Source organism: Rhipicephalus sanguineus, chromosome 3 (assembly GCF_013339695.2).
Source record: "Rhipicephalus sanguineus isolate Rsan-2018 chromosome 3, BIME_Rsan_1.4, whole genome shotgun sequence".
Taxonomy (NCBI): Eukaryota; Metazoa; Arthropoda; class Arachnida; order Ixodida; family Ixodidae; genus Rhipicephalus; species Rhipicephalus sanguineus.
In genome coordinates this window covers 20,236,553-20,263,109 of record NC_051178.1, presented here as the reverse complement: position 1 = coordinate 20,263,109, position 26,557 = coordinate 20,236,553, and the positions used below count along the sequence as shown (strand labels likewise).

Below are 26,557 nucleotides of genomic sequence, written 5' to 3'. Positions count from 1 at the left end.
TATTAAATAAACTGAGTACTTGCAACAATATTGCAAAGCAAAATATGAACACAAATGGCACTGTTTGGTGTATGGTGCATGAGACAACAGTTGGTACTTCAAGTACCATTGCTCTTTCGAGTCTCCATTGAGATGAGCAGCAACCTACATGGGGAATTCTCAATAACAGGTGATTTGCCCATATAATTTTTTTCAAATCCTTACAAACTATACAATATCAGCGTAGGACACTACACAGAAACCACTTTCATTACCAGAAAGCTTTCTGTTGAAACAACGAACAAAAGATGCTCTGAGAGGAAACATGGCCTCCTAAAATGTCCGAACCACATGACAAGTATGTATATCAATACATACTATAACATAAATGCAAACAAATGCACAAGTAAGCAATTTTAGCCCAGAACTGTTTGAAACAAACTAAATAGCGAGCTAGGACTGAAGAAAAAAGAACGGGCTGCCCAACAAACTAGATGTAACTGTCAAAGACAGTAAACACACACACACACAAAGCAGTACTGCAGCAGAAAGATAAAGGGGGTAGTCTTACGGCTAGAAACTTCAGCACGAAGCTGACACAAAGAGCCACGAAAAACATTTTTTTTTCATAACTGATCACTAGAGGCCGGATTTTTAGGCACTAAAAAAGCTCTTTTTAGGCGCCAAAAATAGGCAGGCAAAACAATGTTTTAGGCTTCCGAAATCGTAAATACAGGCACAATAAACTTTCACATCAATGCAAATAATTTCAAACGAAGACATGCGCGACCTCTATCTACGACAGGAAAACAAAAATCTTATCACAAAGGCGCCAACATTTGAACATAGCTGATTTGTCCCAGACGGTTCACACTCCCGTGTTCTGCAGAGTTAGTGAAGTGCCCACAGTCGAATCAACACTCCTGAGCGTCTTTCCGGCATGACTGAGAAGTGCAGAGCGGGAGCAGATAACCTTGCTATCTATAGTCGGGTACAACTTTAGAAAAAAGGAGAGGCCCCGCCCATATGACCGAAGCGCGGCAGCCGATTGCCTCCGCGGCAAAGAAATAGTCCCGCTTCTTCTCCTTGAGCGGAGGCACCGGCCGTCCGGCTCGTGACGTCAGTCTAGAGCGCGCGCCCATTGGTGGAAGCGCGTGTGCATCCGCCTTTGAGGTGCAAATGCCGCTTTTTTCTAAAGTTGTACCCGACTATAGTATCCACAAGACCATCAGTTCCATCGTTGCAACCACCTGCCGTGCAAGATAAATCAGTTTCTGCGTGAGGAAAGGTGCCGCCCGTCTTGTCGTTGTGTGTTTCTTTCCTTTGTGTTTGTGCTCTTTCGCGGCTAAAATATGTCACTAAGCAGACAGCCAGATTGCTAAAACACCAGAAGGGCGGGATTCCTTTATTGGCCGGTTCGAATTGCGTAGAGCCAATTTCTCTGCTGGCAGTGAACCACTGGCGTAGCCAGGCGGCAGGGGGGGGGGGTTCAACCTCCCCCCCTGCCCCAAACTTTTCAGTTCTACATGTGTGTATATACATGCACACATACAAACGCATGCACGAACATATATAAAGTATGCTTGTCCCCCAACTCCCCCCCCCCCTGAAAATGATTTCTGGCTACGCTACTGCAGTGAACACCTTAAAGGGGCCCTGCAACACCTTTCTTAGTTATATTGGAATAGTCTCATTATTGACGTATGACTCTTCACGAGTCATATGCCGCAAAAATTTTTCGAATCCGTCAAGTCTAAGTGGTGTTACCAAATTATAGAGATCACGTTCCGCAGCTTTCTCCCTCAACTCAACGCCGCGAGCGCGCGGAAAGCTAGGCAGCGAGTCGACGGAGGGAGCGCAGAGGAAAGAGGCTCCGCCCAAGAGCGCCGGCGGAGTTTTTTTTTTCATTTTTTTCTCTCTGACGTCTGGGCGCAACCACGTGGTGTGTGCCGCCACTTCCGGTCGGCTTGCGTCGTTCTCGTCGAGCGGAGTCGATCCACTGTGTATCGCGCGTGCTTGAAAACTGCGCGTCGGTTTGGTAATGTTGGGTGTGCACCTCGAACGCCGTAGTGTTTTCATCGCTCTGCCAACCATGGAAGCAAACCTGCGCGCTCGTTTGGAACGAATGACAGCTGAGATCGTTTTCGGCCCATACTCCGATACACCGCCTCGTAAGACGGCACTGGCAGACGACCCCGAAGCGCCGCCATTACCGGACGCCAGCATTGTTATCGGAGACACGCTGCGCCCGTGCCTCGGTCGGTCGTGAGAACGTGCCGACGATGCAGTTCTCAGCTGACGAGGCAACACCCGAACGGCTGCCACTCTCAACGGCAACCGGCGATGGTCAAAAGCACAGAAATATTCACGTTTTCGGCACTGCGCATGGCGAAGAAAACGGAACCACGCAACTACGAGCAGACGAGCTGTCGGTGAGACCGGAAATGCTAATATTAATGTTTGTTCGGTGTTTTTAACGCGATAACATAATATAAACATACATATTATCTACTTATTGAACTCAAAATTAACAACGAAAGTAATAATGAGGGTGTTATTGTGATTATAACATCAGCCAATGGTGGAACTGCCGACAATCGCGTCATATTTTGCGGACTAATACATCATTTGTCGAGAGAAGAGGGAGCGATTTTCAGCTGACTTTGAGAATTTATTGTAAATTCCAGGCCGTGCGCATCGCTATAATATTTGGCTCGCGTGTTCTCGGGAGCCTCGACTACCGATCGGCAGCGCTTTTTGAGCATGCTCGAAAAGTGTTGCAGGGCCCCTTTAAAAACAAAAGCTGCGTGCACATCACATGTTTCTTTCTTTTTTTTTTCGCTCCTCACTCTCCTTTCCGCTGACGACTCTCCGCGGTTTGGCATTCGCCAACCACTCGTGCCATGTCAGTGCGGCGGCGAATGCTCGCCGGCGTGTCCCGTTTTACTAGTGCTAGCGGTTGTTTCCGGGAGTTGGTTGAACTAGAGGACTAGGTTGAACCCTGTAGTTCCCAACAGTCAATGTTACGCCGTAGCATGAATAACGGTCTCACACAGCACCGGGGAGCGAAACTCGAGGCTAAATGGCGTTCATATAAGCGCCAATTTTGAAAATAGGCATTTATAGGCACTACAAAAACACTATAAAAGCCCTTCTTAACCTCTTAATTCATGCTCATATATCGAAAAGGCGCGATAGGAGCGCAAGGAACAAAATAGGCATTAGCCTAAAATCCGGTCTCTAGTGATCACATAGCAAGCTGCAAGTATGCAAACAAAAGTATTCTCTAGCATGAAAAGACATTGTAAACCAACATAAGGCACAAAAAGAGGCAGCCATTTCCAGGATTTAGAGACATCTGCACGTGGCATCATCTCATGGCGGCATCAACGGCGCCCTGCAGTAACTGAATGGTAAATAGGAAAAAAATCATATCTGACAAAAATAAGCTACTTACCAAAAAGGCCTCCCAGTTCTATACAAAAGAGACCCGCTTGAATATTTTGGTAAAATTGCAGTGTCGGACTACAAAGCATGTGGCTTCCAAGGACAGGAGAACACCACCCAATAAAAACACATGGGGCCGCATTGTAATGTATTAAACACTCAGGGAAGCCACGCAATTTTTAATCCGACACTGCAATTTTACCAGAAGATCTTTGGTGGGGGCTAGTTGGAACATACTGTAGAAAACTTTTTAGTGCTGCAAAGTTGAGGGATTTGTTTTTTCGTCCTCATGCGCTTCGTCTGTGTTGTCCATGTTTTGTCGTCCTCAACGTTGCGGCGCTAAAAAAATTTTTCCACAATTTTACCAGAATGTGTCAGTGGGTCTCGGCTGTATAGAACCTGGAGTCCTTTTTGGTAACTAGCTCTTTTTGTGAGATATTATTTTTTAAATCCATTTCTCCCTAAGTTACAGGTGGCTACAATGGCCACAGAGATGGCGCTACGTGCACATGTCACTAAATTCTGGTCATGCAGATCAGCAGAACAAAGCCTGTTGGTCCAACCATTCCTTAAGCGACACATTACTTAAAATATATGGCTTTGAAATAATTTATGAGGTGAACAGAATAAACTTCGCACTCTCTAAGCAGCTCTTCATTGACCAGAGCAAAACAACATTGTCGCATGTACGTACAGCCTGTTTCACACTTAGGGGCAAACTCAAAGCACATTGCAATGCGCTCCAAGTTGTCCCCTAAGTGTGAGACAGCCTGTACATTCTGAATGTGCGTTGCACTGCCAGGCACCGAGGTTGCTGGCAGTAACAGATGCTGCAAGAAGCTAAGCGTGTTCCTGTTTTCTCTTAAGCCCAACATAAGTGATTTATTTACTATGTTGCCTGGCACTCTCTGCAATGCGCTTAAGCATTTTCAGTTTCAGTCGCTGCATTTTTAGTTGCTGCTTGTAACGTTGTCGCTCCTCAGCTTGCCATTCCTCCATGTTCTTCAGAATATGTTTTAATAAAGTTGCCGGTGTTTTACGCCGTTTAGCATTAGCTGCCACTCTTGGCGCAATAACTTTGGAGGAACGGTGATCAGAAACATCATCAGTGCTCTCACCAGTGGCCACATAAGTTTCTCGAGTCTGTCCCGATAGCTGTACATCTGACAAGGCTGATGTCGATGGCTCCAGAGGCATGCTTGATGCAGTTGGTGCCTGGCACTCTGCACTTCAAGACAACAAGTTGTCCATTTCTTTATAGAAGGGCCACTCCTTCCTATCCCTTCCACTCTTCTGCTTGTGTAGGCGATGCTTCTGATAGGTTCTTTTTAGCCCTTTGAATTGTGTCTCACAGTCAGAGGCTGTTCTCAAGTGGCCGTGGTCCCTCATTTCTGTGGTGATTTTAGTCCAAATATATTTTCTTTTCTTCGTCCTGTCATGGAAATCTAGCATGTGGCGCTCGTAGCACGTAATCAAAAGAAGAACTTCAGCGTGGGACCAGTTAGAGGATTCCCTGGGGGTGCCAGCTTCGGTACGGGCAAGGCTAGAGCCTTCCTTAGAGCCACCTGCAGAAATGAAAGTTTTGAAGTTAGTATATGCGATGAGAACTGAAGAGAAAACAGACCATGACATGCCTGCACACAAAAGTATACTTCAAAGTGGGCAAAGCTTCACACATTTTCCGTCAGCAGTGACAATGTAAAAGGTATACTTCAAAATTTTGTGTGGACTTACTGGTGTAGTTCTCCCGCCACGTCCAAGTCTGCACTCTCATCGCTCACCCAGAAGTCATACCGGTTGATTTAGTGACCTGTGAAATAAAAAAAGGTGTTGCAGTGGCTTAGCTCTGCTATGCCAGGATAACGTAGCGTTAGCAAAGCTTCAGCTAATTCTTCTTAGCTTTCCTGATTGTCTAGGATTAGCTTGATTATCATGCTTGCTGCTGCTCCAATGACACGCACACGGTATACGTATCATGTGGCACATGTATATTTATTTTGCGAGGCAACTACTTCGGGATCCGATGAGTTAAGCTTCTCTGCTCTTCTGCGCCGTTGAGCGGCATTTGCGCTCTCCTTCTCCATAGCTATACCACACTGGGAAACGCCAGTGAGAGGCGCTATCAAGCGGCACCAGTGCAATGTCAGACGGCGACTGCCCAGCCAAGGCGAATAGCTGCGCTGGCAAGGCTACGACGGCGAATTGCTACCAAGGCTACGGCGTCAATCCTCTGGAAAGCGCAGACCGGCGGCGGCGGCGGCGGAGTGCGCGGGAGCTGCCAGCTCCGGTGCGTGACATCACTGATCCTCGCACATGCGCAGCACGGCTCTCGAGGATCCACGCGAAACTGGCTCGGCTAGGCCAGTGTAGCTAACGCTACAAAAGGTATGTATACTGCATGACCATGTTACCATTTTTTGAGGTGGCACTGCTTAAAGCTGGTATAATAATACAAATAATAGAAAGCAGGTATTCAGATTAGCCATGCTGGGAGAAATTTACGCGTACTAAGTTTGAAAAAAATAAAGCAAAACACTTCGATTAAGATGTTCATATTTGATTTACTATATAACGCTGCAATTACCAGCGAAATCAGCTTCAGAAAACCTCATTACAATTCAAAGCATACTGATCATGATTGCGAAATCCTGGAACACCCTGCCACTCAAAGGAACACACATACACAAGCGAAAATGTATTTTATTCCATGTTGTAACCCTCCTGCTCTTACACCCAACCTCGGGGCGCTGCGGGGTAATTTATGAATAAAATAATAAAATCATATCATTCCGTAAAAGGCAGAAAAACTGAGTGCCTAAAGCTGACCACTAGAATTCGACGCGAACAATCACTCCAACGCAGAGTGATGGTCAACTTTACCCCAACAGAAAAAAAGGTGCTTACTGGGTTCGTTTTGCAGCGCAGATAGGCTTACGTGGATACTAAATTACACTCACAGTGTACACGTACAAGTGATGCGTATTGGTGGACACGATGCCTTCGTGGAAAATTAAGTGCTTACAGTGACAAATGAAACGACAGTGCGAAAGTTGGGTTCTTGCTCCCAAGGACTACCGCAGTAAGGTATACTCGCAGCCTTCGTTTCCTGGCTCGGCATATGGTATTGAAGGGCCATTAGTATCTGGAAGCAAAAAAAAAAAATAAAGGAACACATCAGAACACATGAAAAGTAGACAGACGGCGCGACTGCGTACATCGGCTAACTATTATTGCGCAGACCGGGTGAAGGGCGACACAAGCACCCTGAACTGACTTCGTGTTTATCCTTGTGAGCTATAATTCAAGTAGCTTGCGCTCTTAGACAACAACCGTCCCAATGGACCGCTTGGTTCTTGAAGATGTTCCTCTTTTGTTTGAACTCACCGAGTCTGTGCACTACGCTATACATCGGCAATGATGCTTCCACCGACAACACTTCCGACTACTCCGACCTTTTCCAAGATAACATGAGGACCTGAAGAAGAAGCACACATGAATGTAGCGACCAGAAGTCGCCAGACTGCGACTATTCGGTTGCCTAGTACATACCTGTGTGTCTTCCTCATCTTCTGTTCGCGCCAACACGCAAAAAAAGTTTCCAATCGCGCCTGACAGCAGCGCCCGGCAGCGCGGCGGCTGCTGTAAGAACGAGGGAAGAAGCCGGAAACTTGATTTTTCCGGAAGCCACACTTGCTGCGCGCTCTCGTGCACCCGCTTGCACCGTCTCCGACTCTACGCGCTCCGTTCTCACGCACCGGAAGTCGCTTTCGAGCCGTTAAGTCTAGAAGAGCGCACTCCGCCACCTAGAGTGCGCTCGAGCTCCTTAACTTAACGCGCCCAATAACATTGTTATATTCCCGCCACCTGTTTTTTCTGACAGCCGCTCGCCGTTCGTTGTGTTAAAGTTATAAGTTTGGAGTGTCCCGGTACAGCCGCACTTGTCTTTACCACTCAGATCTTAGGATTTTGCAGATCCTGACACCATGGCTGTCCGAAGGGCTGAAGCTTCCAAACAAGGCTTGCACGTCCGGAGGGAGCTGTTTGCCACGAATGCAGAATCCTCAAACGCGGCACGCGGTGACGGAGACGAGGGTGATGAGTAAGGACGGATGCACTGCAGCATGAGCGAAGAGCCCTAGGAACTAGAAATATACCTTAGTAAAGTGAAGCCTTGGGCTAGTTGGTATTGCATTATGAAATAGTAACAGCGCGATATTCTATACGGGGACACACAAGAAAAGCAACACAGACAAACGCTGACATTCAACTGAACTTTTATTGAACACCGAGAGGAAAATATATTCGCAATGCCCATAGACTGTCGCGCCGCCAAGCGGATTCAAGAGTGTCCTCTCGAGGAGGGTTAGTAGACGACAAAATGGCAGCACTACGCAGTCGCTCCCTTGTTCGGCTGTGCTAGCCTCCGTATTAACGCGTTGGCAAGAAAGGAACACTACGACTTTGCATGTTCCCTGCATCAGTGAACAAACTGGGCCCTCCGCGACAAGAGAAATCTGATTTGTTCTTGCGAGACGCGAAGTTTTCGTGAAAATACGTGGCAACTCGCGCTTTCAATGCTAGCCCAGAGCGTACACATACTATCAGCTTCGCGAGGCTTTCTGTAGTCACGTAGGTTAGTTAAATATTATCGTCTGATATATTCAGTTGAAGCTCACCCTGTTTTACTTGGATATAACATTGGTCAGTGTTTCTTGTAGTGCATGAGTCCCATAACACTGTACGCGGGAGGTCGCGGGGGCTCGCGATGTGCTCTTGTATAACTGAGCGATCTCAAGTTGGCGATACATTAAAATAGGGCTTCTACCCTTTGTCAGCAAAGCGCTGTTACGAATCGTGCGAGCGACGTTTCAATCATTCGAGGACGCGTCTGCTCGACGCCTTTCGTGGAGCGAACGCTTTCCATCCACGCCGTCCTTCGCCAGTGTGTTGGGTTTCATAGCCACCGCTGCGCCGCTTGTTTTTGTACGTTTGTTGATAGGTGGCAGCAGGCCCGAGGCATGATGGCAGTTTGGCGTCCGGGCCATGGGACGTCGCTACCGTTGAAACGATTGCAGCGAACCTGGTACGGGCGGGAAGTGAAGGCCTCAATAAGGCTAATTAAAATAAAATAACGCGGCCACGGTAGTACACAGTAGTAAATAAAAACGTGCTTCTGCATTAAACTATAACCAGCCACGAGTATTACAAGGCAAAGTTTTAAATAAGTTTTGTAAACATGACTGTGCGTGGCTCCGCTAGGTACCGCCGCCATCACGCCTGCGCAGCGCACAAGCAGACGACGCGCAAGCACGAGAACGCATAGAAACGCAAACTTTACCACCGCAGCGAGGAGCAGCGATGGCGCACCTTTATTGCGGCGTGAAGTGGTGCGATTCCTCGGGGAATGAAGGCGAACACTTCTTCAGAATCCCTGCTGACCACAGGTATTTATACGTTCACTATTATATATTTCCCAAGATGTTCGCAAAGTTTTGATTTGACTGCCGTTGACCGTTATGATTTGAAACTGCTGAATGAACAGCGAATTTTCTTGCTGCCATTCGTTGCTGCAGCTATCTGTTTGAGAAATGGTTACGATAATAAGTTAAAATTAGTGGGCGGGCTGCAGTTTGTGGCTCGACGCGGCGTCACCTCTCAAAAGCGGAGCTGTTCGCTAGTTATGGTTGCTCACGTTAGTATATATGTGCGTGCCTCAATGCCTGACGTTACCTCTACTATCTCATGAAAGCTAACCAATTCGGATTACCGTGTCATGCAACCGTGTCTTCAGGGTGTTTTGTTACGTGTTACTTTAACTTATGCGTGCTAGTAACATTAACGGAGTGGGATAGTTGTGCTCGCTGCAGCTGTTTTTTTAAGCGCTTTAATGCGTGCCTATACATCACGTCCGTGTAGTTTATGGGTGGTGCTCGCAGCCGACGAAAGTATCGCTCGCAAAGTTATTGCGGAGGCCCCCAGTAGCGAACTCGGGACACTGCCCTCAGATTCGAATGTGTGCTGCGGTGTTGCACAAGTGAAAACCACCGCGTTCCTCATCTGTGTGTCTGTTTACACACCGACCGCCTGCTCGGATTTTTGTCGCCGTAAATTGTCCTCATTCCTTCCCTTCGGCGTACCTTGCCGCGCAGCTCGACGGGGGACCTTGAACTAGGCGTGATACCCACCTGCCCCTTTTCGCTCTCGGGAAGCTCCCGGAAACAGTTTCGCTTATCTCTTCATTACTCCCTCGTGATGCTTCCAACGGGCGAAGGCATGGCCAAGCTCGGTTTTGGATGTTCATGAAACAGGCCGCGCTTATCGCGCGGGACCACTTTTTTTTTCCTCTCTAATCTGGACCCATCCCCACCGCCACCCTTTCACTTTTCTGCATTTTTTTTTTCAATGCGCTGTTTGCGCTTAGCGTTTACACACCATAATTCCTTATAAGCTTACAATATCGTTTCGACTCGCAAAAGCAGTGGAAAAACAAGAACTCGATCGAGTTGTGTTTCTATATCAAGTTTTAATTCAGAGAATATTGTCCGGATATATGTAATTATCTGTAATTATAATTTAGTGGAGATTAAAAACAAGCACATTTATTAAGCTTAGTACCATGCCTTTAAAAGCTTGCAAGTGTATTTACTCTACCAGCTGTTTTTTCACCGTAGGGTGACTAAGTTCGAGTACTTTAATTGCAGACAACCAGTTTACTGCAAGCGAGTTGCCGTCCCTGCTGCTGAGACTGCCCCCCTAGAGTGGAAGGTAGGTGTACCGAACAAGGATCTGTTTCACCTTTCTGCTTGGAATGAAAGGGTACATAATATTTGGTTGGTGGTGCCACTGTAATACTGCACGAATAGCTTGCAAAAAATAAAAACAAAGAGCGGTACTATTTTGTATTCTACACCTGCACACTCGAGCAGATTGTTCTCTGAAATTAGAACAGTAGGTAGAAATGCCACAGCTGTTTTTCAATTACCAGTGGTATGAGAACAATTGCTGTACGTAAACCTTAAATGCAGGAAATGTACTCTAGGGGAAAAAAATGTTGTTAGCTTGCACTCATAGAGTAGCATTTTGCATGCTTTCCAGTAAGAATGTCTGAGTGCACTGTTTACATGGTATGGATGAACTGATAGCATGCTGCACAAACGCAAAATGAAGAAACAGGGAGATAGAGCAGCGAAAATGGCTTTTGGCATCTCACAGTATAAATAGTTTGTACTCTGTCCTGTTTCCGTCCTTACTCCTCTAGTGTTTGTGGAGCTCGGTATGAGTTCACAACAAACAAACCTCCCTGCAAGAAAACTTTGTTGCGTGGTATAGATATCTTTTCTTTTTCTACATCAATGCATAGACTCAGTGATTTCTTTGTTGAGCTCATTCCATAGAGATGAAAACACTGAGTAGTTTTCCTGAGGCACATGTGAAAATTGCTCCATAAGTCTGTTGCTCAGTATTCACACGTGCAATGCAAAGTGAGGGTATTAAAATAACTGCTTGCCAGCCTTTTATAGCATATTTATTTCTTTTTCAACAGCCGCTTCGCCAAGCACACCCACAAGAAGGCCCACACCACCGTCACAGGTTTCACCAAGTGATGGTAAGTGCAAAAAGTGAGAGAGAGAGAATTATTGCAAAGTACACATCCTGCATCTGCATAAGGAAGTATGGACCAGTAGTCTTGATGTTTTCCTAGTAGATATGGACACCTAAGCCTGTGTAATATTGTCACAACCTATAATGTTGACAAAACCATACATATAGTTCAGGGCCTGCAACCCGTGATTTAGTTCACGCAATTATTTATATTTCAAATATAAGGTGGGTGCAGTTGGACCTACATGGTTCACACTGAAAATTGTGCTGTCCAATTTGTTGTGATCAAAGTAGCTCTGCGAGATAGGCCAGCATAATATGATGCACAATCAAGGTGTGCATTCATGTAAATGTGGCTTATGCAGCCCAGATAGCTATTTATGAGATGAATAATTCAAAATCTTCCACTTTGTAAATGTCATTGCCTCTGTTCAGCATTTCATGAAATGTTCATTTTTGCAATGCTTTGTGATATTTCCTTAATCATGGATGATTCTTTGAAGATAAAATGCTTGGAATGTATAAATCAATTATGATTCCTGTCTCAGTCGCAGAGTACACATTGCTCCCAATGAAAAATGGCATGGCAGCACATAGTGGTCCGTATATTAGTAGCCCTGTGATTGCGCCCTGATAGCTTAATCGTGATTTTTTTTTTCTCTACAAGACTGATGAAAGCCTATACCTTCGCATTCTTCCATGTCTTTTTTTTTCAACTGAGCCTGGTCCGAGCGGCCTCCAATTTTCCAAGGAGGGCAGCGGCGCGGAGCAGATGCAAGAAACGCCAAAAAAGTGGGCGAAGAAAACGCAGCTCTGTGCACACCCTTCGCACCAAAAAAAAGCTGCTAACGCTTCACTCACGAAGTGAAAGGTACCGCAAGGCAGTCGGTCAGATGAAAAAAAGGGACGAGGCGAGGCGAGTAACGCAGCAGGAGGTTTTAAACAAGCTTGAACCGGATTTGTCAAAGGACCTTTTTTGATCTGCTTAAAGCACGAATCAGGCTTGGTACATTCCCCCCCCCCCCCAAAAAAAAACCATTGGTCCAAATGGATGAAACAATTCACTCCCAATTCACGCTTCCTCAGAGAAATGCTTCACTTGCCACATGTGCGGACACTCAGGTGCTGGCTGACAGACATCCCAATGACACCTGCTATCATTCCAGGTGCCATGGATGGAATAGAATCAATCATTCAAGCTTGGCCTCTGCAAGACAAAGCATGCTGTCTTTTATTCGACTAAATAGCCTTGAAAAGACATTTGATGTACGATCAATCAAAAGATATAGTGATTGGCTACACATATGATGGAAACACAAGGACTTCTCGTGTGGCAAATGCAGCCATTCTAATGGCTGTGTCTGGCATATCGAGAATTTGGATGCAGCCAGTAGCCTTTGCAGTGTCCCGCAATGCAACGTCAGCTCTTGCAATCCACAAGCTGCTATTAGATGTAATTATGCAGTTTGAAAAAAAAAGGTCTTTTGGTAAAAGTGGTCATCTATGATCAAGGGTCAAACAATGTCAGCCTGTCAAGAATGCTGATCCATTCTCTTCATTAACTATGTTTTACTGTCAACAACTGCAAACTATACTTCATGTTTGACATCCCACACCTGATAAAATGCACGCGGAATAATTTGAGAAAACACAAGCTCACGATTGGCTCCGAGGTTGTTGACTGGACGTACATTGAAACCTTTTACAAAAATACTCGCAAATCACGCCTCTAACACACCAACTGAACATCTAAAAAAGAAAGATTGCCAAGGAAGCTCAAAGAGCAACATATCTACAAGATGCCCTTTGCTGACACACGGCCGCTGGATAAAAAGTGCGCTTTTTCATCCAGCGGCCGTGGCTGACATAAGAGTGAAGTATGCCACACAAGTATTCAGTGAATCTGTCTCTGTGGCACTCCTCACTCTCATTGCCATTCAAGAGCTTCCTCTTGATGCTAAATTTACAGCTCTGTTCACAGAAAGAATGGATAAGATTTTTGACAGCCAGAACAGTTTGACCCTAAAAAATCAGGACGATAAGTTGCGGTATGCAATGATTGATGGGTCGGAACACCGTGCTTCCCTTGAGTCATGCATCAGTTGGATGCATGACTCAAGGGAAGCAAGCCTTGTTGTTGCTGTGGACTGATTTAAAAGAGGACTTTGATTTCACTCATCTTTTCACACGATGATTGCAGCAAGATCCCCTAGAAAACTTTTTTGGAATCATTTGTCAAAAACATGGCTGCAATGAGACACCAAATGTGTACCAATTCGTGGCGGCTCTAAAACATATTTGGATTGGCAAGCTCTTCAAGCTTTCTCAAGGAAACTGTGAGGTGACAACAACTGCTTTCCTCAACAACTTGGAGAGTGCATCTGCATTGTTGTCAACTAGCAGCACACCAACCACAAGCCACAGCACGCAGCAGGCCTCTGATTCATCTGATCAGCAGGCATCTTCACAAGATGCGACCGACATGGTGTATGAAAATGTTGTGTACCATGTCGCTGGTACTCTTGTGAACAGCTTTCTTGAACTGAGGACTAGTGAGTGCATATGTGAGAGAACACTCCTTGAAGTGGATGATGGCTCTCTCCATGGACGACACCAATTCTTTGCACTACTCAAGGAAAGTGGTGTACCCGAGAAACTCCTCGGTTCCATTGCAGTAACCTCTGAATCATGTCTGAATTACATAAAGGAATTAGATTCGGCCTTCAGACATGAAATCAACTATTGTGCACATTTTTCCAATGTGTGCAAAAATCTGGTGGAAAGGATGCCAATCCGGCAAGCTATTTTCTGTTCAGTTGGCTGCACTGAGAAATTTCTTAAAATATTCTGCCGCACAAGGCTACATCGGCACATTATATTTGTAAACAAAAACACACAAGAAACAAAGTCAAGGCACAGTGCTGCTGCCAGCAGAAACGTAAAGTAGCAGGCTAAATTTATCCTGTGCCTTTCTGGAACATGATTATGTAAATTGGATTTCTAGTGCAGCCTTCTGCACCCATTTCCTATCCATTTTTTAGACGTGTTGCACTATTTCTTTTTTTATGTGTATATGTACGTATTTTTATGTATATATGTATATTTTATGTAGGTATATATTTATATATGTGTATTTATAATTCTGCTGTGGTTGTATGTAATGCATTGACTACTTTTGCTCCTGCTGCGTTACTTTTCTATTATACAAGTTTAACCAACTAACTTTTTTTTGAAGCCTTGTGTGCCCCTATCAGCATGAGTATTACAACCAGAGGTTCTGGATTGCTTTAGTATTTGGAAATGCCAACACTTCCCAAAATGCACTGGAAAACCCTGCTCGTTCTGCTTTCTTTCTGTTTGCTTGACATGGTTTGGAAGGCAATCAAACATCCAGCCTCCCAAAAAATGCCAAAATTCATATAATACTGACGACTCGTTTTACACTGAAGCAGTCTTTACAAACAGTAACAGTGTGATTAATTCACAATGAACGTTGCAAAAATAGGTTCATTAATAAAAATGTGGAGGTTTTATGTCCAAAAACCATGATACGAATATGAGGCATGCAGTAGTGGAGCACTTCAGATATTTTGAGCACCTGGCGTTTTTTTAACGTGCACCTAAATCTAGCCAGATGGGCCTCAAGCATATTGCATCCATTGATATGCAGCCGGGATTCAATCCCACTACGTTCGGGCCAGCAGTTGAGCACCGTAACCACTAGACCACTGCGACGGGCCACGAAGGTTGAAGCATGCATGAATTCAGGTGCTCACCAAGTCCAAAAGATTTTCAGCACCCAGGGGCTCTGTCACTTTTCAATTACAAACCTCTGGTCATGACTGTTGTGCCACTGCAAAGAACTGATGGTGTCAGCTATTCACAGGCATAAAAGATACATTGATGAAGTGCTCAGCTCTGTGAGGATTCCAGAGGGGTTTGTGCAGAAGCTGCGAGTCGGTTGACATGCATGTTAGTTTGAAATAGAAGCATGCATCCATACTCACTGAAACTATTCACAACGTACTGTTTGTGTAGAGCAACTGTGTTTCTTGTTTAACTAAACTCTGCAAACTCCGACATTCCACTTCCTGAACCAACGAATGACAAGCGATGCAGTTCTAGTTAGTGACACATTATGATGAAACTGTGCAGCGTTCCCCATCTGCAATTTAAGTACTGCTCAGAAAATCTTCTGACATTGTGATGGATCCAACATGATACCTGGTAGAAAAATAATAGGGAAGCTGCGTTCAACTTTGCTCTTTACTCTACTTATTTCTTTGATAAGATGCTTATCTTCGTGTATATTTCATGTTACCTTGAGTATTTCGCACCACTTCGAACTTAACTAATGACCTGTGATCATTCCTGTTGTTCACCACTCACAACCACAATGTTTCCACAAATTTCAAAGGTCACCTCTGCAACTGAGTCTAGACCATTCTTCGTTGCGTTTTTCTCCCTTTATTACTTGAAAATTAAAGCATAGCGTGTCTTGTTCACATCACGTGAGCTTGCCTGCAACACATTTATCTGGAGGAAAACATGATCAGGGATAGCTGAGCCAAATGGTAGATTTGTCTCACTGCTTTTACAAAATAATATGCTGTAGCACTGCAGCATATTATGACATTGATCTACTTATGCTCCATGGGTTCGTCTACATGAGCCAAAGGCTATGACTGTTAGGTGCACTTTCTGTGTACATATATGCAAAAGTATGTGTGTGTGTGTGTGCAAAAGGCAATGACACAACGCAGGGCAATAAAAAAAAAAGTACAGGAAAGGGTGTTTTTCCTATACCCCTTCTTTTCTTCGGCTTGCGTTGCGTCATTAACTTTTGCACAGTATGAACCAACCATTCGAACAACTTGTTTTGTTATGATATATTTCAATGCGCGGGATTGTTTCGCTTCATGCTGTTAGTCATAATCTGTACAACTCGTATGTGTACACTTATTTACGCTGATGTAGCACTTCTTCATATGCTTACCCTGCTTATGTGATTGTATTATGCTGTATTATGCGTTTTCGTATCCTATTTATATTGTACGCGTGCTCGATGTACGCATTCCTGTATTCAGGTTTTACCACAGCAGTATTTCGAATCTTTTTCGTTTTCTTTTGTTATTATTACCAATATTATAGCACAAATATTGCCTAAACGTACAACAATTTACGTTTCCTTCAATAAAATGTCATGTGAAGAAAGTTATATGCGCTTTTTGCTTCTCGAGCGAGCGCCGAAAGCGGCTGCTATGCAGCTGCGACGGCGCCGCTCGCCACCATTCGCCATGCTACCACAGAGGCTACAACGAAGCAGAAAAACAACTACACACATTACGTACGTACATCGGCAATAAAGAGAGAAGACAGTGCAGTAGCAATTAGTGCGCAAACGCTCGAACCGACGTCGCGGCCGCGGGGCCGGCGGCACCACGAGCGAGGAAGCGACCGCAAACGAGCGCGGCCATATTGGATTTTTTTCTTTCGGATTGGCTCGCCTCCAGCAGAAATCCAAATTCCAGTCAATTACCGCCCATCCCAGGAACCGACACCGTCGCCGGAAGCGAAAAAATTACACCATCTCCCGCTAAAGGGGACCATGAGGCGATGCGAAGCCGGTGCACTTGCACGATCGCGTTTCGTTGGCGTTCGTTGGGCATGCTACCGACCTCGCGTCGTGGAACGCGAAGAGGGACGCTACGCGCGTCGTATCTTCCATCTAGCCCGGCCGTTAATTCTCACAGGGCGAGCGGGGAACGCGGTCGACAGGCGGGCGAGAGGGGGGCAGCGTAGGAGAGGAGGGAGAAGGGGAGGGGACGCGCATGCGCTCGAGGTCATCGCGGCGTTGCGCTGGAGAGAATTTCGGCATGTCCAGCCCGCGTTTCAGTGGAAGAGTGGAAAGGGGGAGGGGAGAGGGAAAATGGAGAGGGGAGGGAGGGGAGAGGGAAAGCGGAAAGGGGAAGGGGAAAGTAGAGAGGGGAAGGGGAGAGGGGAAGGGGAGAGGGTGAGTGGAGATGAGGTGTGTGGAGAGGGTATGCGCATGCGCAGTAAGGGTGGTCACGCCGCACACCACCACCACCACCACCGGATTGAGCTCCGCCTTAAGATACTTCGCATCTAAAAACGTCCCCATTGGCCCTATGGGTATGTCACTCCACTGGTGGCAGCACACTGCAAGCGATTTGCTTGTTGACCGGTCTGAGAGCAAAATGTTATTCGCGCCCAGACGTCTTTCTCATTGTAAACGTGGCGACGCGGAGTGGTCGAAGTCGTTCGGCGGAGGAAATTCTTCAGATTGCTTTCAGCAGTGATGTTGAAAGAAACCATCTTGACGACGAGGATTTTTCACTGGACGTAGAAGACTGTGAAAGCACCGAGAGTGACAGCGACGATGAACCTCCGGCTGCTAACTCACGAGCAGCGAGTTGCACCCATTGGTTGCACCTCACGTCCCCTCGGGCGTTAATGTTCTTTCACGCTCGTAAGTCACTTTGATTGTATTTAATGTATAATATCCTTGAGCGAGATCAAAATGAAAGCATAGTTCCTCTTGTGCATGCATGTATCACAATTATTGTGGATATTATGGAGCGCCGCATGCCGCCAACACGCTCGAGCTCGACCTGCGAAGCGAAATGGTTAGAGCGATGGAACGTGCAGTCACGGCCACAATCCACGCCTCTCGACTAACTTCTTCGACGTTGCGAAAAGCATACGTGTGCATTCTTTTCGATATTCATGTTTCGATCGCGCTGATCGAACCTGCAACAAGCGAGGGAAGTGAATTGCCCACGGCTAGCGTCTCAGCATAGCTGTGACACAAGCGCTACTGAATGGGATGCTAAATGCTTGTGTTTCGTTGAAGACGTAACTCCGCGTTCCCGACTGCGCAAGCTATGACGACGGCGTAATATGTTTGCAAACCATCACCACGTTAAACGTATGGTCCCGCGCAGCAGCGATGGCGCTACTCGCTGGCGGCCTACTACTGCCGCAAATCCATCAGGCAGGCTCGGTACGTACTACCTCGGAATGCCGTTCAGCTCATACGTCAATTCTAGTTCATGCAGTTTTATGTAGCACGCACAGGATTTCGCGAAGCATCGTTATGCACGGTAGCGGAGCTGAAATATAACCTTTCACACCGCAGCAAATAATTAGGTGGCGAGTACTTAGCACTTTCCATGGTTTGGGAAAGTATTTTAGTCTCATATCCATTTCAGCGCAGCTCATGACTTCATCCGGTGAAAGTGGCACGGGCCGTAGGTCCGCACGTCCTATCTGTTCCTATGTTAAGAAACGGGTTGACCCTCCTCCTAGCGGCCATCTTGAAAAGCACGGCGCGCCACTTATAGTTCGTGGGCATTGGGAATACGGAAAACTTTTTTTTTTAATTGGGAGACCCTTAAGCTTCGCCTTTAAGAGTTGAACGCGATTACGAAATCCGCCCCCATTGTGCACTTCAACCACTAAATTCATACTTATTAATGTGTGTTGTTACACACATGCACATTCACACAGACACACACACGCACGCGCTATGTATCTATAGTAATGGTTAGAGCACTGCACAGGCCGTTATTCTCGGCCCGGGCCCGGCCCGGGTCCGGAACTCGTTCAAATTTACCCGCCCGAACACGGACCGGTGACTCAAAATGAGACCCGGGCCCGGCCCGAACCCGAGAAAAAATTTCGCCTACCCGGCCCGGCCCGGCCCGACCACAGATCAGGCCCGACCGAGGCCCGACCCAGTTCTCTAGGTGGTGTTGCCCGAACATGGAATCGATAGCAAGGTGTTTTAAGTGGCAAACATCTACTCTTCGTTCGCGCATGTTTCGCTAACAATTATACTTTAACATACAGTAATTTCTCGTAAAAAGGGGCTCATGGTGCAAACAGTTGAGCGGGCATACAGGACACAATGAATTTTTGTTCGGCAGTGTACCGATTTTTTCTGCAAATACACTGGGGATCATGAAGGGCGTTTTGTAGCAGACATTGTAGCAAGGAAAGTGATTTGCAGTACGAGTTCAGTTTCGATAGGAAGCGCAATAACAACAAAGGATGGATTGATGGATGGATAAACCTTATTATGGTCCATTGGAACGCGCTCTAGCACGTTGCAGGCCGCTCCACCATCGGAACAGAAAGACCAAGTCTCTCTGCTGCGTCGCGGGCCCGTTGGACTGCCCATATAGCTGTACTTCTAGCGCGGAGCTGGTAATAGCAGCCTCCCATTTGGACGGCGTGATGACTTCGCCGCCACGTAACACGGAGCACCGCCAGAGCATGTGTTCTAGATTCGCTTGGCAGAGAACAAAGCGATCGCTTCACTTTGTTTTTATTGCGCTCTATAGCCTATTGAAATTTATAGCATGCTCTAACCACAAAGCCAATCGTGCAGCCTTCTCGATATGTAGCACCTGTCTTCACCATTGTAGCACATTGCCACAGCAAGAGAAACAGAGGAAAAAAAACAAATTTGTGACCGTTGTTGCAAATACACTAATCTAGGTAAAGGTATGGAACCGCGTGCACCACGTGTATGTATATAAGCAGCCGAAAGGAAGAAAAAAAAACTATTTATCATAGCAGTATTTTTATATACCACACCACTGCTAGTATATACAGTCTACAAGTTTCTTATGGCATAGTTTATAGTTTACTTCGTCACATGTTATTGTGTGAAAAATCAAAGTATCAAGAGATTACTGCTTTAAGCACGCCATGCGCTGTTGTATCATATATCCTGCCGCGCTAAAGCTTCTTGCACTGCTCGCGCTGGCCGCACGGGCGCACTACATCTCGGCAGTCGTTGTTCTTAACTTCCACCACTGGAGCAGATCTAGGATCTCTTTGTGGACCTCTGCAGAATGACCATAGCTATCCAGCTCATCCCTTCACTTCTCTCGTTCCCGAACGTCGTGCCACTATTCAATGTCATCTATAAAACTCCTCTTTGAGGGCTTCTCCTTGCAGTTTTCAGCAGTGTATGTTATGCACGGTTTGCACCGTGCTCGTTTTAAATGCGAAGCATTTCTTATCGAACCTTTGGCACTTTGAACGTATCTATCTATCTATCTATCTATCTATCTATCTATCTATCTATCTATCTATCTATCTATCTAGCCGCCTACGTCGGGAAGCTCTCATGATCGCCTCCTTAACTTGGTGTAGACCAAAATTGGCATGGGAGGGTAAGAGGATTTGATGAATATGGCTGTCGGGTCATGACATGAATAATGTGATAATCATGTCGCGTACGTCGTCAAACCCTTTCCTGCAGACACATGTGGTTCATACCCGTTCACCACGGGCCGCGGTGCACGGGTATGCGCCACAGGTGATTGACAGTATATATCTACCCAGGAACGGCGAGAACAGACATTAAATGCGAGAGCGTTGAGAAAAACATACATCGGCAGCATTGACGCAACGAATGGAAAGAATGAAAATTAGGATTCCAGCAGGTATCGAACCTAAGCATTCTGCGTGGTAATCAGGTATTCTACCACAGAGCCACGCCAGGTCTATAAACTGGTTTGGAAAAACAGCCTATGCAGGCTTAATGTCGGTGCAACATCAACTGTGGCTGTGGTGATTGCTATGTAATTTTACAAGAAAGCAAGAAACACTACATGATTCTCTTACGATACAGGCGTCATATAAGATTAACGTCTGTGCTTCCAGTGTTGGTGCCGCTTTTATAGCAGCCTAATAAACATTGCATTTGTATTCCTATGATAGAGCAAGCAATATTGAAGCATTGCTCGACCCCGGAGGAATACATTAACGAAAGTTACGTATGATATCCACATCATCGCACCGCAAAGTGCAGTTAGTCCGCCAGAACGACGCAGTGTCCTCTTCATTTCTTACGAGGCTGGGCGATGGCCTCATGCTGACCGAGGATGATGCCAGATTGATTGACAGCCGCTTTGTAGACTAGGCTACCTAGGCTACATACGCCCAGGTAGTCTACGAATACGACAAGCGCCATCCACTGATGTTGGTCTACGTAGCACTATCCTAGCTGCACTATACCTTATACTTCACTACACATGGAACACCTCGTCACGGCGATCGCGACCTGATCCGATAACAGGTCATGACCAGCTGCCGGTGCTCCCTTATCACGGGGATGATGACCTTGTTCAAGAACTGTCAAGAACTTCTTCCACACATGCACACGGGTTGGTGAAACGTGCGTGCGTTCTTCATCATAAGGAACAATTATAAGCACTGCATATCAGCTTACCGCTTCATGTGTTGGTAATACCCACGTTGCCGTTGGCAGCGTTACGTAACAGTCAACAGCTGGTTATATAACACATATGCGGCTCTTCAACATATATGTGTGCATATAAAATTTATACAAATTTTTAGTGTCATTTTATAACGTTTCGCTCGGTAAAAAATTTACGCCACAGTCACCTTCCTGCCGCATGCTTCGCATAACATCGACTCCCATGGTACGTGGGATCCACCGAATTTTTTTTCCCAGATTACAATGGTTTATGCCTTCCCAGCTATGTTGTACCGGTAGACGGTGGCCATTAGATACGCGGTTAGGACTGGCAGGAGATGGACGAAGCGATTTCGATATATTGTCGGGGTTCCTTCGAGTTTGGTATAAAGCCGCGACTAAGCTTCTCGAAGCTTACTCATTGGATGCATATGGTTCGAGGTAAGGAGACATCACCCGACACGGAATCTGTCATTGTCATTTTTCGAGCCAGATATTTTGTCAAGCGAATATACTTCACCCCAAACCTTGTTCTATTCTATTCCTGCACATTCCAACGCTGTTGCGGCAATATCATGTAGCTCTCGCACTATATAGCGCACTATATAGGGCCTCAAACACGCGGCTCGCGGACCTCTCGCTAACGGCCCTCCGCCCGCACATGACTGCCTTCATCCCATTTTTTTATCAGTATGTTCTTGAGATACACAGGCATGACAGATCGAAAGCATATTTTTCGTGAGGCACCCCTGCGACCCCCATGTGTTGATACATAACCGTGAAACAAAAGCTCTATTTCAGAATCAGCGTCCAGATTTTAGTCATTATGGGTGATTCGAAATGACTGGAAAAGCCCTTGCTGGAGTAAATTTTCGTGAATGCGGCCCGTTAGCTCAGGTGAGTTTGAGACCTCTGATATGGCGGAACAAGACGAAAGCTCAGACGTTAACAATGTGGGCACTCAAAGCAGGCTGTGCATGTCCATCTCGTGCCACATGACCACTGGAAGCTGTCACAGAGTCACAGAAAAAGAATGTGCCTTTATAGGGATTCTATGTATCAAGACTCCGTGCAGTCCTTTCGTTTTAGAGGGGGGTTCTAACTTTCAACAACGTTTCCCCGCTTTGGAGCTCTGTGATCACTCTTGCGATTACATCTCATAGTGATAATTTTATTATATTACATTTATTACTGCGATTTCAGAGTAACATTTGGGATAAAAATAATAATGAAAGCAAATAAAGCACGGAGAAGCCAGATGTTACATATAAGCGCCTGGTCTATTTACTTTTAGCTCGCCCGTTTCAGATAAATCAAGTAGCTCATATGCAAGAAGAAAAAGCAGTTCAGTACTTATCCCTCATGAAACTTCTCCAAAGAGCTTACCCCACATGAAAAAAGCGTTTTTTCGAGATAAAATGCGGGACATATATATATATGTACAGAGTATGCAGAACAAGTCACATTAAAGAGAAAAACGATTTTTCTATTATCAGTAAATTACTCTTTTACCATTCCAAAAGCGCCATGCTTGCCGCGACAAGACTCTTGGTAAGAGAGAAAACTCGCAGGAAAGTGCAGGTAACGACGCCAACTCGAAATTCACGCAGCCAACGCCGTGACGTCATAGATTCTGACGGCCTCTACTGGGGCCCTGCGTAGTTTATAGTGGGTAAAAATGAAGTACATTGACCTCTGAGGGGGTCTTAGACTTAACATACCAAGTTTCTGGAAATTTCGTTGAGCCAATGTCCCCAAAATACGACGAATACAGTTTGAAATCCGTGACGTCGCGTGCGGAGATTTCAGCGCGAAATTTCGAAATGGAACTTTCCCCTTGATTTTCTCCTTTATTAATAAACTCATTGGTGGTGAAATTAAGGACGTTCGGGTTCTCAGAGTGCACTTTATCGGTCTAAACCAATTCAGTGATTCACTTTAGTGTCCCTTTAAGAACTGAGCAAAGTCCAAGCCCGGCCCGACCCGAGCCCGTCACCTCAAACCCAGGCCCGGCCCTAAGCCCAGAGCTTCAGGCCCGAGCCCGGCCCGGGCCCGCCGTGAAAACTACTTTACCCCCACCGAGTTTTCGGGTAGGCCCGAGCCCGTGCAGTGCTCTAGTAATGGTACAGGCACTGGTACAGGTTTTCGATCTAAAGCACTTCTCTGTACTAGAGTCGAGACATATTTCTCACAGTGCCTCACAGATGGCAGCACATTATCTAATGTTTGCCGTTTGCTTGATCAACGCCTCCTCTAGAAAGGAGCATGGCCTCCGAGATGGCGGGGACGCCGCGCGCCCGCCATCTCGGAGGCCATAAAAGGAGAAGTTGGCTTGATATGTTTTCCGCTAGATTGACATAGTTGTCCATTTTTGGAGCTCTTTGAAAGTTCGTGTGTGTTTTTAGCGGCGATGGCTGCACTATCCTGGCTTTTTTCGAAGCATAGCGTCGCGCATAAAACGTAGTTTGATGGCCTCGCCAGTGCGCCTACAAATCGCCCAATGGGCTCATTTTCGTCGTGACACCTGCCGAACAGAATACGTTAAGGAGACTCCTTCCACTACATGGCATTTAGGTACCGTTTTTTCCCGACGCAATTGCAAGTAACATTGTGGCCTTGTGGTAGGACACCTGCTTGCCGCGCAAACGGCCCGGGTGCGATCCTTAATGGGACCGAAGATTTTTATTGTTTATTTTATTTGCATCTTTCTCGATTTTTCGGTCACGGACGATTTTTCGCTCACAAGCGACGTAGCGAGGCCGACGGCAGCATTTCTGCGAAACGAGCTCTCTAACGCTATCACGTTAAAACAATAAAGCTTGAGAAAATTTCAGGGGATGATGACACATGCTCTTCCAAAAAAGATCATTCTTTTGTCGACAAACAAACAGATGCCGTGCTGATGCATGATAAACCTTCTTGCGCAATATGGGCTGCTTCAATGATTTCGCGAGCTTCATTCAACGAAAATTGAAGCTGTTAAGGATGAATGATCCCTTCCTTATCCCTAATTGCCAAGAAGGGATAAGCTTCATCAACCAGCACCTTCGCGAGCCGCTCACCGCTTTTTCGATAGATGTCAAAGACCTGTATTATTCTCTGCCCACTAAAGAACTAATTTCATGCATCGAAGAAAGAATCGATTAATTTGGCCCCGTTGCATTCCTGAACACGACAGGTATAAGCGCCGGTGCTTTCTTAGACCTTCTGTCTCTATAGCTTAAATCTGCCTATGTTGAATGGAATAATGAAAGTTTTGTTCAAAAAATGGTGTTTCGATAGGCTCATGCATTGCCCCACTGTTCAGTGTCCTATTGCTAGCAAAGCTAGACAGAGCTATTAGTGAACGCCTTTATGGTAGCAGTGTTCTGAGAACATTCCGTTTTGTCGACGACTATCTTGTGGCTTTCAAGTACAACGCTGAAAACTTCCAAGCTGTTAGCAGGCACCTTATCACACTGTTTGAAGAATGTTTAGCGCCACTGTTGATTAAACACGAAATGCCCCGGGACAGCACCACTCGGTTTTTAGATCTGCGGCTGACATTTGCCAATCGACATACATGCTGGAGGTAAGAGCCGCGCGCACAAGAGCCCTTGTTGGCATGCACATCATCACACACAAAATTAGTCAAAAAGGAGCATTGTTCAGACATGTCTTTCCAACGCTTTGGAAAAATCGTGTAGACATGCTGTCACGAAAAGTTTCAATGCTCCGACTCGTCGGTTCGAAGCTTCAGGCTATCCGTAAAAGCTGGTCACGTCAGCAGCGGAAACAATCTACAGCAAAAAGAAAAACTGCAGAAAAAATGGTCAGCAGGTAGACATGGAAGCTCGTCGGCGCTATAAGGTGCATTCATACATGCACAAGATATCACATCGTGTAAAAAAAAATCGGGCGACATTGTGGTGTTCAAGTGGTTTTTTCAGCACCTCATGAACTTTCATATCTTACACTGTTACCTGTCCCGTGAGGAAGAAAAAAACTCGAAGTGTTATGTAGGCGAGACGGGAAGGTGTATAAATGATCGCCTTCGAGAGCACAACGATAATGTGCGTAATGCTAAATAAGGCGCAAATAAGGTTTTTTATTTATTCATTGCCGTTCCTGCGGATGCAATCCCCTGTTCGAAGAACCCACAATCATCGCCAGACATCAGGACCTGCGCACTCGTGAAATCATTGAAGCCGCCCATATTGCGCAAGCACGTTTATCATGCATCGGCATGGCATCTATTTGTTGGTCGACGAAAGGACTATCTTTTTTTTTTTGGAAGAGCATGTATGATCTTTCTTTGATATTTTCTCATGCTTTAACGATTTTAAGAAAAATATTTCCGTTTATATTTTCCTCTTTAGTTGAATAAAAGTTCAGTTGAAAGTCAGCGCTTCTCTGTGCTGCTTCTCTTGTGTGTCCGCGTGTAGAATATCGCGCTGTTACTATTTCATCACCAAGGGCGAGCAGGAACCTAGGCAACTGACCGATCTGTTGGCAAGAGGAATAGTCTTAGACGATGGACGGTACCGCCGCAATTGCTGCTGCCTCTTGTTTTTCGAGCGCCTTGGTATCATATATCAACCACGTATAGCAAACCATCTGCAGCACATTGAGCGCGCGCTCGCGCCAATGAGAATTATTAGGGGCGAAGCTCCCTATGCCGTGGGTCTGTCCATCCTCCGTTTGTTTGTAGCGTTGTAGTAGCCACCTCTAGCTCGTGAGGAGCGCGCGTTCTGGTATGCAGTAGAAGAAGAAGACGACGTTGACGAGTGACACTCTCGTGCGTGTTCGCCTGTGTGGCGTTCTTTCTTCTTTACTACGTCTCGTGTTTTCAACGACACCCGAAGACAACATTTCAGAAGTTACGCGCCATGAGGCTCCCTCTTGGCGCGCTTTCTCTTTAGCTCGGAGTCGCCAGATCGAAGACAAGGCTGAGGAACGGAGGGCACGGAAGGCGGCGGCAGCGCGCGCTCGCAGACAGAATCCTGAGGTGAGAGCCCACGAGGCCGAAGCTGCTCGACAAGCTGCACGGCTGCGGCGAGAAGATCCCGCCGTTCGAGCCCGCGAGGCCGAAGCTGCTCGACAAGATGCACGGCTGCGGCGCGAAGACCCCGCCGTTCGAGCCCGCGAGGCCGAAAGTGCACGGCTGCGGCGCGAATCGGATCTTCAAAATGTGAAGGACCGTGAAGCGGCGAGAGAGCGCGCGTACCGGCAGGCAGAGCCCGAGGCTGTGCGAGCACGTGAAGTGGCTGCAAAACGCATCAGGCGGTCTCTGCC

General features: G+C 46.2%; 1 protein-coding gene across 1 annotated transcript; it reads right to left on the bottom strand.

Moving 5' to 3' along the window:
* Positions 1 to 4,075: 4,075 nt before the first annotated feature.
* On the bottom strand, positions 4,076 to 5,200 carry LOC125757786 (zinc finger protein with KRAB and SCAN domains 2-like). The gene is given in 2 exon segments (XM_049413943.1): positions 4,076 to 4,991; positions 5,161 to 5,200. Coding segments are annotated over 2 exon segments (723 nt in total). The 3' UTR covers positions 4,076 to 4,308.
* Positions 5,201 to 26,557: the final 21,357 nt, after the last annotated feature.